The 13,186-nt window shown below is 36.9% G+C and overlaps 1 protein-coding gene and 1 pseudogene across 3 annotated transcripts in view; one reads left to right on the plus strand and one right to left on the minus strand.

Moving 5' to 3' along the window:
• Window positions 1-13,186, plus strand: part of SPICE1 (spindle and centriole associated protein 1) — a 58,804-nt gene that overhangs the window by 22,047 nt on the left and 23,571 nt on the right. For 2 of the 3 annotated variants that reach the window (XM_061167206.1, XM_061167208.1), the window contains exons 8-10: window positions 10,720-10,862; window positions 11,035-11,187; window positions 11,666-11,931. In XM_061167206.1, coding sequence (XP_061023189.1) covers window positions 10,720-10,862; window positions 11,035-11,187; window positions 11,666-11,931 — 562 coding nt within the window. The remainder of the gene's footprint in view (window positions 1-10,719; window positions 10,863-11,034; window positions 11,188-11,665; window positions 11,932-13,186) is intronic. The other variant, XM_061167207.1, reaches the window with a different exon arrangement.
• On the minus strand, window positions 1,909-2,737 carry LOC133073820 (3-oxo-5-alpha-steroid 4-dehydrogenase 2-like; annotated as a pseudogene).

Consider the following 13,186-nt stretch of genomic DNA (forward strand, 5'->3'; position numbering starts at 1 on the left):
TATATTGTCACCTTGCTTATTTAACTTATATGCAGAGTACATCATGAGAAATGTTGGGCTGGAAGAAGCACAAGCTGGAATCAAGATTGCCGGGAGAAATATCAATAACCTCAGATATGCAGATGACACCACCCTTATGGTAGAAAGTGAAGAGGAACTAAAAAGCCTCTTGATGAAAGTGAAAGAGGATAGTGAAAAAATTGGCTTAAAGCTCAGCATTCAGAAAACTAAGATCATGGCATCCGGTCCCATCACTTTATGGGAAATAGATGGGGAAACAGTGGCTGACTTTGTTTTTCTGGGCTCCAAAATCACTGCAGATGGTGATTGCAGCCATGAAATTAACAGATGCTTACTTCTTGGAAGGAAAGTTATGACCAACCTGGACAGCATATTAAAAAGCAGAGACATTACTTTGCCAACAGAGGTCCGTCTAGTCAAGGCTATGGTCTTTCCAGTGGTCATGTATGGATGTGAGAGTTGGACTGTGAAGAAAGCTGAGTGCCGAAGAATTGATGCTTTTGAACTGTGGTGTTGGAGAAGACTCTTGAGAGTCCCTTGGACTGCAAGGAGATCCAACCAGTCCATCCTAAAGGAGATCAGTCCTGGGTGTTCATTGGAAGGACTGATGTGGAAGCTGAAACTCCAATACTTTGGCCACCTAATACAAAGAGCTAAAAAGACCATGATGCTGGGAAAGATTGAGGGTAGGAGGAGAGGGGGACGACAGAGGATAAGATGGTTAGATGGCATCACTGACTGAATAGACACGGGTTTGGGTGGACTCCGGGAGTTGGTGATGGACAGGGAGGCCTGGCATGCTGTGGTTCATGGGGTCGCAAAGAGCTGGACACGACTGAGCAACTGAACTGAACTGAACCAGCCGATCAGTCACAGTTCTTAGTGGGCTCTGCAGGCCTAGATCCTCCAACTTTTTAAAGGAAACCAGAGAATATAGAAACCTAATTTTTAAATTTTGGAAGCTTTGAATGTAAAACAATAAAAAAGAAAACCAAACTATGTGTGAAACACTGTTGGAGCCAAACAAAGCACATTTTCTGCCTGGAGGCATCCCTCTGGTTGCAGTTTTCAACCTCTGCCCCTGGGACTTTTGAGAGCTGCAGTTCAAGGCACCACTAGAGGATGCCTTGCTGAACAGTTCCTGAGGACTGTGATGCAGAAACTCCAGAAGAGAAAAGTTGCTGGGTGCTTCTGGGATGCTTCACCATCATTGTATGTGTCTCGTCATGGCAAACGGCATATGCTCTTATTTGGTAATTTTCCTTATTTGGCGCTCTCATTATTTGGATATTTCCATGGTTTCTAAGAATACGAGAATTTGCAATATTTTGTAAAACACTTTTTTTCTCTCTTTGTTGTCAACCAGAGTCATTTCTTCCTTGTGATCATTAAAACCTGGCCTTTGGTAAAACCCATATCAGCTTTCTGGATTAACCTTCAATATCTCTATCAGTGATTGTGGAATCTTCAGGAAGACAGAGGCACTAAGACAAAGCAGAAATTTTAAATGAAGTCAATGCGTTGTTGCATTTGTTCAGCAGTATGAAGAGAGGGTCCTCTACTAAAAGTCTACTTAATTATTTCCCATCTTTCACTCTTAACCATGGAAAAGTAAAGTGTGAGTGGGTTTTCATTTGGGAGGAGGTTTGCTCTGGGTCTGTGCAGCTTCAGAATTTAAATCTCTGCTGATTAGTTTAATCAAATGTGTACCTATAATAAATTCTTTAAGCACTGCCCTCAACTCAGAACTTTCTCAACTACAGAGCTTATACTGATACAGAGCAGGTATAAAAGCACCTGTACTTGCATCATCCAAAGGAAAAAATACATAGGTAACTTTTTACTTTTCAGGAGGAAAGGCTAAGAAGCAGATGTCTCTGTGTGAAAAAGGGCGTTGTGAAGCTTTAACAGATCAGGACAGAGACCCCCTGGGAGGGTAGGAGGAAACATGAAGGGGGCCCCTGCAGAATTTTTAGGTTAGCTGCCCAAACTCCAGAGGCCAACTCTTATATATATGCAGTGGGACTGTAAAAGTTACAGTCTCAGCAGCTTTATGGTTTTCCACAGGATCATGGGAGCTATGTTCCCTTTTTGTTTGGTTTCCTTAAAAGATGAATGGAATGAGGGCTTTCTGAGACTTGGGGTAGTCCTCAATATCTTGAGGTAGAACCTGTGGTGGTGAAAGGTTCACAGCCCAAAGAAAGAAAGTGAGAAAAAAAATGCAAATATAAGTGCTGAGAAGAGACCAGGTGGCCAGGACATAGCTCATCCATTCAGTGATCTCAGAAAGGAAATTGATTCCAGAAATGTACGTGAACAAGCCACTTTGTAGAATCCTGTAGATGATTTCTCTAGGCTTCCTGAGCTGGAGGCGTTATAGTCACTATGAATGTTGATTCCCATTACCAAAATAGATAAGAAGACACCAGGGCTAAACTGTATGTCTGTGTACCACTCAGCAGGGTATTCAGCACAGTAAACCAAATAGTAGCCTTGGAGGAATCTGTTTCCCATGCAGAAGAACAAAGCCTCTGAAAAGGAATACATCTGGAAAAGGCCTCCCTCCAGTGAGCAGTGAGTAAACAAATGCCCTACTGGTCTTGGAGGATCTCCTGGGGGCGTGGGGGGTGGCTTTGGCTCTCTGTGAGGACAGGTACACTGGTGGCGGAGGTACTAGGGAGTTCTCATTGTTGTGAGCTGTCCTAGAGGGCACCATTTTGATGCCAAGCTGATTTTAGTGTGTTATATTGATATTCTGCTACCTTTCTGAACCTTGGTTGAGTTAGTTTTAGCATTGGTTTTCTAGGGTTTTCCTATCATGTCATCTGCAAATAGACATAGTTTTGTTTTCTGAGTCTTGTATCACTAGCTTGTTTCTTTTGTGTACTGCAGTAGCTAAGGGACAGTGGTAAATGATGGTGGAAATAGTGGGCATCCTTGTTTTGCTCCTGATCTGTGAAAATGATACTTTTGTTTTCTCTTTAGTAAAGTGCTGGCTTCAGTACTCAGGTCTTTTTTTAAAACAAAAACAATGCTAGGGAAACATCATTCAAATCCTGTTTTCTTGAATGTTTTTATCAGAAATGAATGTTGAATTTTCTCAGACTTGAACATTTGTAGATAATCATATGTGTTTCCTGGTTAAATCTATTAGTACGGTTCTTTATATTACAGATGCCTTTTTGAAATATTCTTGAATCCCTGAAATAAATTCCACTTGGCATATTGTTTTTATTATAGTGATACTGGATTTTGTTTGTTAATATTTAATTTAATAGTATTCTTGCATTAATATTCATAAATGATATTATCTATAATTTTTAAATATGTAGTGTCAGATTGAGGTAACAGTGTTGTACTTGATTTTATAAGAAGCATCTATTGGAAAGTTTTCTAATTTTTAAAGTTCTGGAACAATTTATGTGGCATTGGGACTATCTGTACTTTGAGTGTTTGGTAGAATTCCCTTGTGAAACTATTTGAACCTGGTGCTTTTTGTGTGGGGAAGTACCATAATAACTTTGTTTCTTCTATGAAGATTGGATTATCTAAGCCTTCTATATCTGTTGATGTCAATTTTGATAAATTACATTTTCTCATAAAATTATCCATTTCATCTAGATTTATGAATGTATGTCCATTGAGGTGTGCAAATAGTCTCTATACTTCTGGAAAATGTCTTTTGTTTTCTTAACTAGAGCTATAATTTTTCTGATTTCTTCCTTATCAGTTTTTGCTTTTATCTTTATTATAATCTTCTTTGTGCTTTTTTTTAAAGCTTTTTGAGTTGAGAATGTAATGCATTTATTTTCATTATTTTATTTTAATTGATAAGCATATTTAAGGTTCAGAATTTTTCCATGATCACTGCCTTAAATGTGTACTGCACAACTGAATATGTGGTGTTTCATTATTTTAGAAATTAATTTCAGTTTATATTTGCTCTTTTACCTAATAGTTATTTAATAGTTTTTATTGTTGTTTTCTTTCATTTTTAAGCTTCCAGATAGAAGAGTCTCTCGGTTTTCTTCTACAGTTGTTTTTAGTTCTACTGCAGTCAGAGTGTGGTTTGTAATATTTCTACTTATGGAATTTAATGATGTTTTCTTTGTGACTGGAATATATGATCAAATTTTTGTGAATGTCCCAAGTGTGTGTTTGAAAAGAAGGTATATTCTGTATTAATAAAGTATAAAGTTCTTTATGTATATATCCATAAGATCTACCTTATTGATTATATTGTATATGTCTTCTATATCCTTATTTACTTTTGCCATTATCTTGTACTGAGAATGGTGTTTTAAAGTCTCTCACTATTAATGTTTGTTTCTCTGCATTTGATGTTTAAGTATATGTAATTTTGTTTGGAGTTAAATACCTCCGTCCTTATAAAGATGGTTATTTTTTGATACATGGATATCCATGTATATTATATCTTCATTGTGAATTATGGCTTTTAGCATTATAAATTGGCTAACAAGTCAAGTTAGTGTTTCTTGGCTTCAGTTGTACTTTGATAACAGGAACAAAACCTCTGCTTTTTTTCTTGTTTCTAATCACCTGGATTGTCTTTGCTTATTCTTTTAGTTTTTCTGAATTATTGTGTTCTAAATGTGTCTTTGTATTTAACATAGAATTGGATCTTGCCTTGTTAGTCAATTTGAAAATCTTTTTTTTTTTAAATTGGTGAAGTAGGCTTGTAACATGTATTGATATGATTGATATATTTGGTGTCAACTTTGTCATTATTTTATGATACTGAGTGTATTATACTTTAATTATAATTTTCCTTCTTTATGTGAGATGTCTTCTGTCTTCTTTTAAAAGGTTTCATTGGTATTTAGGAAGTTTGTATTTTTTGTCCTTGCTCGTTTCTTTATATCAACTTTCTGTAGAGCCTTTAGTTCCCTGTTTTCTTACTTAAGCTTTCACTGTCAGGCTTGCAATGGTGTTTTTGACTTTCATCTACTACCTGTGCAGCAGGTGAGTCATGCTGCATTCCCATTTCTTCCCTGCTTTTCTCTCCATCCTCATCCTCATTTTTGAGCTGCATTTTTGACCTTTAACGGAGCATAAAACATTTACATATTATTTTTCCTCTTATATCTCTATTTTTGTTTTTGTTTTTGAGCTATAAATAAATAGATCAAATGCTTATCATCAGTCCCTTTTGACATATCCCTAGTTAACTCTTGGTTGATTCTCTCAGACAAAGCTTATGCCATAGGACTTGTGAATTCAGTTTTCCTTGAGTTTTTGAAAGTTTAGAAGTTTTTGTATGGCTTTGATATTTGAAGGACATTTTGGCTGGATATAAAATCTATGGTTCCTATTTTTTTCCCCTTAACATTCTTAAAAATATTACTCCATTCTTGGTTTGCTTGGAATGGTTTTTTTTGGAAGTCTGATGCTAGGATAATTTTCTTGCCCTTCACTTGCATTGTAAATAATTGGGCATTTTTATCTAGTGACTTGATTTCTTTTATCTTTAAAATTTAAATTTTGCTAAACTATATGTTAGATTACCTTTTCAGGTCAATTTTTCCTTTCCCACACAGTTGGCCTTTTCCTATATTTATATATGGGCCTTTTCCTATATGTAAGAACTATGTATATATTCTGTTTTTTTTCTTTCTTTCTTTTTTGGCCTTAAAAGTTTTCTTTGATTATAGTTTTAGTTTTAAAGTATTAGTTCTAAATCACTGTTTCGTTTTTCTTTTTCAGAAACTTCCCTTATAGACACAAAAGATTTTTCCTGGTTTCCCTCTTTAGGCACTTTCTCTTTGACCTTTTGTAGTCTTCTTAATCTTAATTATATTCTTTTTGTTGTTCTGTAATTCTTTAATGTTGCTTATTAAATGTTTGTTTAACAATTCTTCAATGGAGACATTGTAATTTAACCTTTATTTCTGACATAGTTTTTCTTTGATTTCTTTCCTCAGTTTAATCAGTTCTTTTATTTCTTCATGTTCTCTGTCCATTTCTGGTTTTAGTTTTAGAATTTCTGATTAAAGAAAAGCTTTTTAAGGTATATTTAATTCTACTTAAAGTATTGTGTTATAGTTTTCTTCTTCTTTTTTCTGCATGTTGGGGGCAGAAATTTCATTACCTGAAGTATTTCAGTTTCAGTTTTCTGGTTTGATATACTTCCTTTGTTATACTGAACATTTTGTGGAGAGGATTGGGAGTTTGGAGTGATTTTTCTCTCAGTTACCGTGAAGCACAACTTCTTTAAAGCCTTTTTTTTTTTTTTTTTTTAAAGAAAAAAAAGCATTGGTAGATTAAAGGTGGCTTCTCCTCCAATATTGTGGCTCTGTTTTGTCTTGCAGGTCTTTTGCATCTTTTTCCCTTCAGCACTCAGCCTCCAAAGTGCATCTTTCCTTTTCTGTTAACTGTCTTCTCCTTAAGAAGTGATGCTTTCCCAAGACTACCACCTTGGGTTCTGCACACTTCCTGGTTGGGTTATGATTGCCCATTTTTTTTTTTTTTTTAAAGTATTTGCATACTTAGAGTGGACTTTTTCTTTCTAGAGGTAATTTTTGCCACCAGTAGGCTCTCAGCTTTCATTTTCTCCTTGCAGTCATTTTGAGCTGCCCCCATTCTTTGCAAAGGTTTCCTGCAGGAGCTCAAGAAATATGTTTGTTGGAATTTGATGCTTATTTTTATACTTACAGGTAGTTTGAAATTAGTAGTATTCTCTCTCTTCCAATAATACAGAAGGTATGGGTTGTATGCTGTTGTATTTGCTTTTCTGTTTCACTGTACAGTGTTTGGAGGATATGTAGAGTAATTCAAGTTTAGCTGGTCACCATTTTCTTCAGAATACCTGGAAATATGTATCATCTTTTAAGTACTTTTCTTTCAGAACCTAATGTAACTAATCTTGTACAGAATAACTTTTATTCTTTATACTTGAAGTAAATAATTTTTTTCATTCAATAGGTTAAGATTAGTTTTATCTGATTAGTTGTTTGAAAAAGCAGTTTCTAATTTATGAATACCTTATGTCTCAAAATGTTAGTTATTGACTGCTGAGCATGGGGTATTAGTAGAAGATGAATTAGACTTGGAATCTGGGGACTAAGCCTTTGGCTACTTACTATTTAGATCATCTCTGGTCTTTATTTCCTCAGTTGTAAAATATGAGGAGGGTAGAAAATAAGATTTCCAAAGTGCCTTCTGGTCTGAAAATTTCTGTGAATTCTGTGAGTTCTTGTGAGCACGGAATTGATTTCTCATATGATAATATTATACATAATCAATAAATCTGTAACCCAGTCCTCCAAAATCTCTACTGAGTCATTGGTGTTTTTGGGGGTCAGCACATTCCAAGTGAGGAAGCAATGGTTGTAAGCCTTTCTCTTACTTGACTCTTACCACTACGTTACTTCCTCTGTAGACCTTTGTATTACAGGCTAGGGAGAGGAAGAGGTGATGTTGGAGGCATTCATTGGTGAAAAAAGGGAGAAAGAATTGAGAAGACAAAATCCCAAGTGGCAGAAACCAAATGACAAGGAAAATTGCTCTTTCCAGTAGGCTTGGGTAGCTTCTTTTGGATGGGATGTAAATTAGAGATGCTGATATTCCTAAGTTGTCTCTAAAATAAAGTCATTAAAACACTGTTATAATTGATGCTGCCATAAAAGAGAATTGGTGCACTTGTGCTTATCTCCAGAGCCTACTTTCCTAACAGTGACTCCTAACTTGAGCATCTTTTGCAATCTGAAGAGTAAGGATTTCTCAAATCAAATCCTGGTTTCTTTTTGCTTAAGAGTTATTCTCTCAATTTATCTCTTTACTCTTGTGTTTAGCAAGAAGAAAAGCAGGCCGCATGTTCAGTGCGTGCGTATGCATGTGTGGTCACTTCAGTAGTGTCTCGACTCTCTGTGACCCTGTGAACTGTAGCCCGCCAGACTCTCTGTCCATGGGGATTCTCCAGGCAGGAAAACTGGAGTGGGTTTCCATGCCCTCCTCCAGTGGATCTTCCCGACCCAGGGATCGAACCTGATCTCTTGTGTCTCCCATGTTGGCAGGCAGGTTCACCACTATCTCCACCTGCACATTCAGTACTTTTCCTTGTAAACCTTGACAGATAAATATCCAGTTTCATTGCTTACAAATTCTGCTTCCCCACACAACTCAGCTTTTCTACTGCTTTATAGTAAGGATTGCCTTTTTCCCAGTTTCCAATAACATGTTCCTCATTTCCTTCAGAATCCTCACCAGAAGCTTCTTTAATATTCATATTTCTACCAACATTCTATTTATGATGATATGTTATTTTCTCAGATGATACAGGCTTTCTCTACCATGCTCCTGACTTCCTCTTGAGTCTTCAATGGAAGAATCTTTAACATTCATATTTCTACCAATAATCTTTTTAAGGCAATCAGGTTTTTTCTGTTGTTGTTCCGAACTTCAGTTGCTAAGTCATGTCCAACTCTTTGCAACCCCATGGACTGCAGCACGCCAGGCTCCTCTGTCCTCCACTATCTCCCAGAGTTTGCTCAGATTCGTGAGTCAGTGATGTGATCCATGGAAAGGAGGCTTTTTCTATCGTTCACCTAAAAATTATTCTAGCCTTTATTCATTATCCAGTTCCAAAGCTACTTTCATATTTTTAGGTATTTGTTACATCAGCACTCCATATCTAGATACCAAAATCTGTATTAATTTTCTGGGGCTGTGTTAACAAATTTCTACAAACTTGGTGGCTTCAAACAGCAGATATTTATTCTCTCACAGTTCTAGGGGCCAGAAATCCTAAATCAGTTTCACTAGACTAAAGTGACGATGTTGGTATTGCCACATTCCCTCTGGGTACTCTAAGTGAGATTCCATCCCTTACCTCTTTCAACTTCTGGTGGCTGAAGGTGTTGGCTTGTGTCCACATCACTCCAGTCTCTGCCTCCACCTTCATGTCACCTTCTCTGCTTGTGTGCATCAAAGTCTCCCTCTGCTTCCCTCTTAAGGATGCATATGATTGCATTCAGGGCCCACTTGGACAATCCAGAATCATCTCCCTATCTCAGGATCCTTAGCTTAATCACACCTGCAAAGTCCCTTCTTAGTCAGATAAGGTAACATTCACAAGTTCCAGGGATTAAGTTATGGGTCTCTTTAGAGGGCAATTCTTAAGCCTACCATAGATAGTATTGTATTATTATTTTGTTGTTGCTGTTTGATACAACCTGATTCTTAAAAGTATAAACATTAGAAGACGTTAATGGAGATTTTCCCAAGTTGTATAGAAATCTCATTATGACACTTTTCTTATGATTTATCCTGAAGATTGGATTTAGACCTAACTTATACTATGCAATGTAGGAGACCCAGGTTCAATCCCTGGGTCGGGAATATCCCCTGGAGAAGGAAATGGCAACCCACTCCAGTATTCTTGCCTGGAGAATCCCATGGACAGAGGAGCCTGGTAGGCTACAGTCCATGGGGTCGCAAGAGTCAAACAGGACTTAGTGACTAAACCACCACCACTTATACTGTGTTGCAGTAGGAGTCTTCTTGATGCCTTGATAACTAGCCATAATGTGTGTGGACCACATTACAGGCCTTTTGTTAAACTTTGTAGCAGCTAGTGTTCAATGTGCTGTCCACAGGTTGCTTGAAAGCAGCTCCGCTAGATTGAGGTTTATGGAGTCACTTCTTCTGTTGTTTTCTCATAACAGTTTCATTGATTTATCATTCATATACCATACAATCTATCCATTTAAGTATAATATTAACAGAATTTGAGATTTTTTTTTAGTATATTCATTGAACTGTGTGACCCATAGTCAGTTTCAGAACATTTTCATTACCCTCAAAAGAAGCCCCACACTCTTTAATAATCAGATCCCGTTTTCTCCCAAACCTTTCAGCCCAATCTAATCTATTAAATGAATGTGTGTGTGTGTGTGTGTGTGTGTGTTTTAAATCTCGTCTATTCTGAACATTTTCTATATAGAATCATGTAAAATGTGATCTTTTGTGTCTAGTGTCCATCACATGTTTTCAAGATTCATCCATATTTGTAGTGTGTTAGCACTTCATTTTTTTATGGCTGAATAATGTTCTTTTGTGTGAACAGAACACATTTTACTTATTCATTCATCAGTTGGTAGACATTTGGGTTGTTTCTACTTTAAGTACCCTCCCCTTTTAAATATTAGCCCAATTGGGAAATAGACAAACAAATCAGACAACTAGAGACTGAAAAATCAGCTTTATCACTGATAAAGATGATTACAGCAAAAGGCTTCTCTTTCTCACCCCCTGCACTGCAGCTCTTCTCATTCCTTCTTCCCGCCTCAATGACACACAGGGGCAGAGTCTGCTCCAGTCACTTTACTTCAGTGGTGGGCAGAGGCTGTGCTCAGAGAACCAGCTCCTTCATCAAAACCATGTACTTTCTCTAGAGAAAGAGAGGGGAGGATGGAGCCTATAGCACAAAACTTCAGAAAGGGCAGATCACTGTTGTTTTGGGAGCCATCTTAGCTAGGAAACTGGAAGGGAGATGAACAGTATCTTCTAACACTGAGAAGATTGGCATTTTAGTTCTTACCTTGTAAATTAAAGCAAAACATATTTCTCTTTGGATATGAATTATTCAATGTTTCTTCACATCAAACATGTAAACAGTTGAACAAGTTAAATGATAGCACTTACTAATTCTAACATAACTTGTTGTCCTGTAATTTATAGGTTTCTCCACCAAATAAAGGAAGAAAATTCTGAGTTAATTAATAAACTATGGACTGATATTCAGCAGAAAGTAGCAACACAGTCACAAATAACAGCCTCTTCAGGAACTCCATCATCTGCTTCTCCATCAGGAGAACAAAAAGGTTTGGTCCCCCACTGTATTATTTCTCCCAGAGTAGTAACTTACTTTCTTTCTTAAACCCAGTAATTTTTAAAAGAATGTCACTTGAGTTTTTACTGTCTTAGCCTGATTGGTAAATACTGATTGACCTGTTGATTGAAATGCTTAAAAATTTTTTTTGTTGTTTACTTGAGATTCTTTTGGAATTGTAGCTGCATTGAATGCTACCAATGCTGTTAAGAGAATCCATATGAGGCTTCAACCTGAAGAATCTGAGACTCTAGACTCAAGCTGTGTTGTGGGACAGGTGCTGAACTCGAGGAAGCAAAAACAGCTGCTAAATAAAGGTTCAGTCTCTTAATTGACAAAGTGGGTTATTATGACTCAGGGAACTCAAACAGGGGCTCTGTATCAACCTACAGAGGGGTGGGATAGGGAGGTTATACACATTTAAAAAGAAATAAATAAATTCTCTGTTTTGGAAGCGTTAAAAACAAACAAACAAAAAAACTATGTAACTTGATATAGCTATCTTAGCCTCTTAATACATGTCTCTCAAACTCATCCAGTCAGATCCTGCATAGTAAGAGGTTGTTGAATGGTAGCCATTTAGTGCTTCCTCTTATTCCATGTAACTCTAGAAGGATGATTCTCATTCATTTATTATAGATAGTATAAATCTGGTTTAAACAATATAGATTCTTTATGAGAAAATGATGATACCTTCTGTAAAAAAACCTTTTATAAACTGTAAGCAACATTCAAACATTTCTGTAGTTTTAATTTTTCCTGGTCTTAACATAGAATGACTTCTGTCATTATCAGTGAAAAGAAAACCAGATTCACGTGCTCCTTCCAAACAGAAGAATAGCATGTTATCAGCCAGCACAGCCTCCACAGACTTACCAAGTAGCAGTAACCCCAGCCTGGATGTCCTCAAACACATGATACATGAAGTGGAACATGAAATAGAAGAATATGAACGGTGGACAGGCCGCAAGGTCCAGGGACTGCAAAATAGTCAGGGTCTCACCGGCTTCACCCTGTCCCTCGTGAGCTCACTCTGTCGCCTGGTTCGGTACCTTAAAGAGGTAAGGTTATTAGAGTCTACTCTTCTACTAGACTGATGGCAGAGTTGGGTAGGTTTTTCCCCTCTACACTTAAATTATTGCATTCTCCAAATAAAGTATAGTCAAGTTTGAGTAACTTTGTTAAAAATGGCTCAGCTTTGGATTATCTGTTGGAAAGGTTTACCCTCTTAATTTTCTCTACATCCTGATAAAGATATGCCAGATAAGTGGTGTTGATTTTAGTTTGGTAAATAGGTAATAACTAAGTGATAATTAGTTAGGTCAATCTGCTTAAATAAAATTATATCTTATGCTAATAGTTAACATTACTGTTTGGCAGTTATAGATTAATTAAACTACTAAACATGTCCTCATTCTACTGCTTTTCTCTGCTTGCTATACCCACTTCAGTTCAGTTTGGTGAGTGGTATACTTGTGATCTGTAGACACAGATCAGGAAAATTCTTTTCTGATTCCTCCAGCTCCATTTTTCTTTCTCAAGATTGCTTTGGCTAGGGACTTCCCTCATGGTCCGGTGGTTTAGAATCTGCCTGGCAATGCAGGGGACATAAGTTAGATCCCTGATTGGGAAACTAAGATCCCACATGTTGCAGAGCAACTGAGCTTGTGTGCCACAGCTACTGAGCCTGTGCGCTCTGGAGCCTGTATGCCACAACTGGAGAGGACACTGCAATGCAAGATCCCTGTGATGCAACAAAGATCCCACATGCTGCAACTAAGACCTGATGCAGCCAAATATGTTTTAAAAGAGATTGCTTTGGCTATTTGGGGACTTTTGTGTTTCTGTACAGATTTTAAGATTTTATTTTGTCTTAGATTTGCAACAAATGACATTGGTAACTTGATAGAAACTACGTTGAATCTGTAGATTAGTTTGGGTAGTATAGTCATTTTGACAATATTGATTCTTCCAATCCAAGAACATGGTATATCTTTCTATCTGTTTGTCATTTTCAATTTCTTTTATCAGTGTCTTATGGTTTATACAGGTCTTTTGTCTCCTTAGGTAGGTTTACTCCTAGGTGTTTTCCTCTTTTTGATGTGATAGTAAGTGGAATAGTTTCCTTAATTTCTTTTTGACTTTTTATAGTAAGTGTATAGAAATGTATTAATTTTATATAATACAACTTTACCAAATGTATTGATGAGCTCTAGTAGTTTTCTACTAGCATCTTTAGGATTTTCTGTGTATAGTAGTAGTGTTAGTTGCTCAGTTGTGTCGACTCTTTGTGACCCCATGGGCTGTAGCCCGTCA

Source organism: Dama dama, chromosome 19 (assembly GCF_033118175.1).
Source record: "Dama dama isolate Ldn47 chromosome 19, ASM3311817v1, whole genome shotgun sequence".
Lineage (NCBI taxonomy): Eukaryota > Metazoa > Chordata > Mammalia > Artiodactyla > Cervidae > Dama > Dama dama.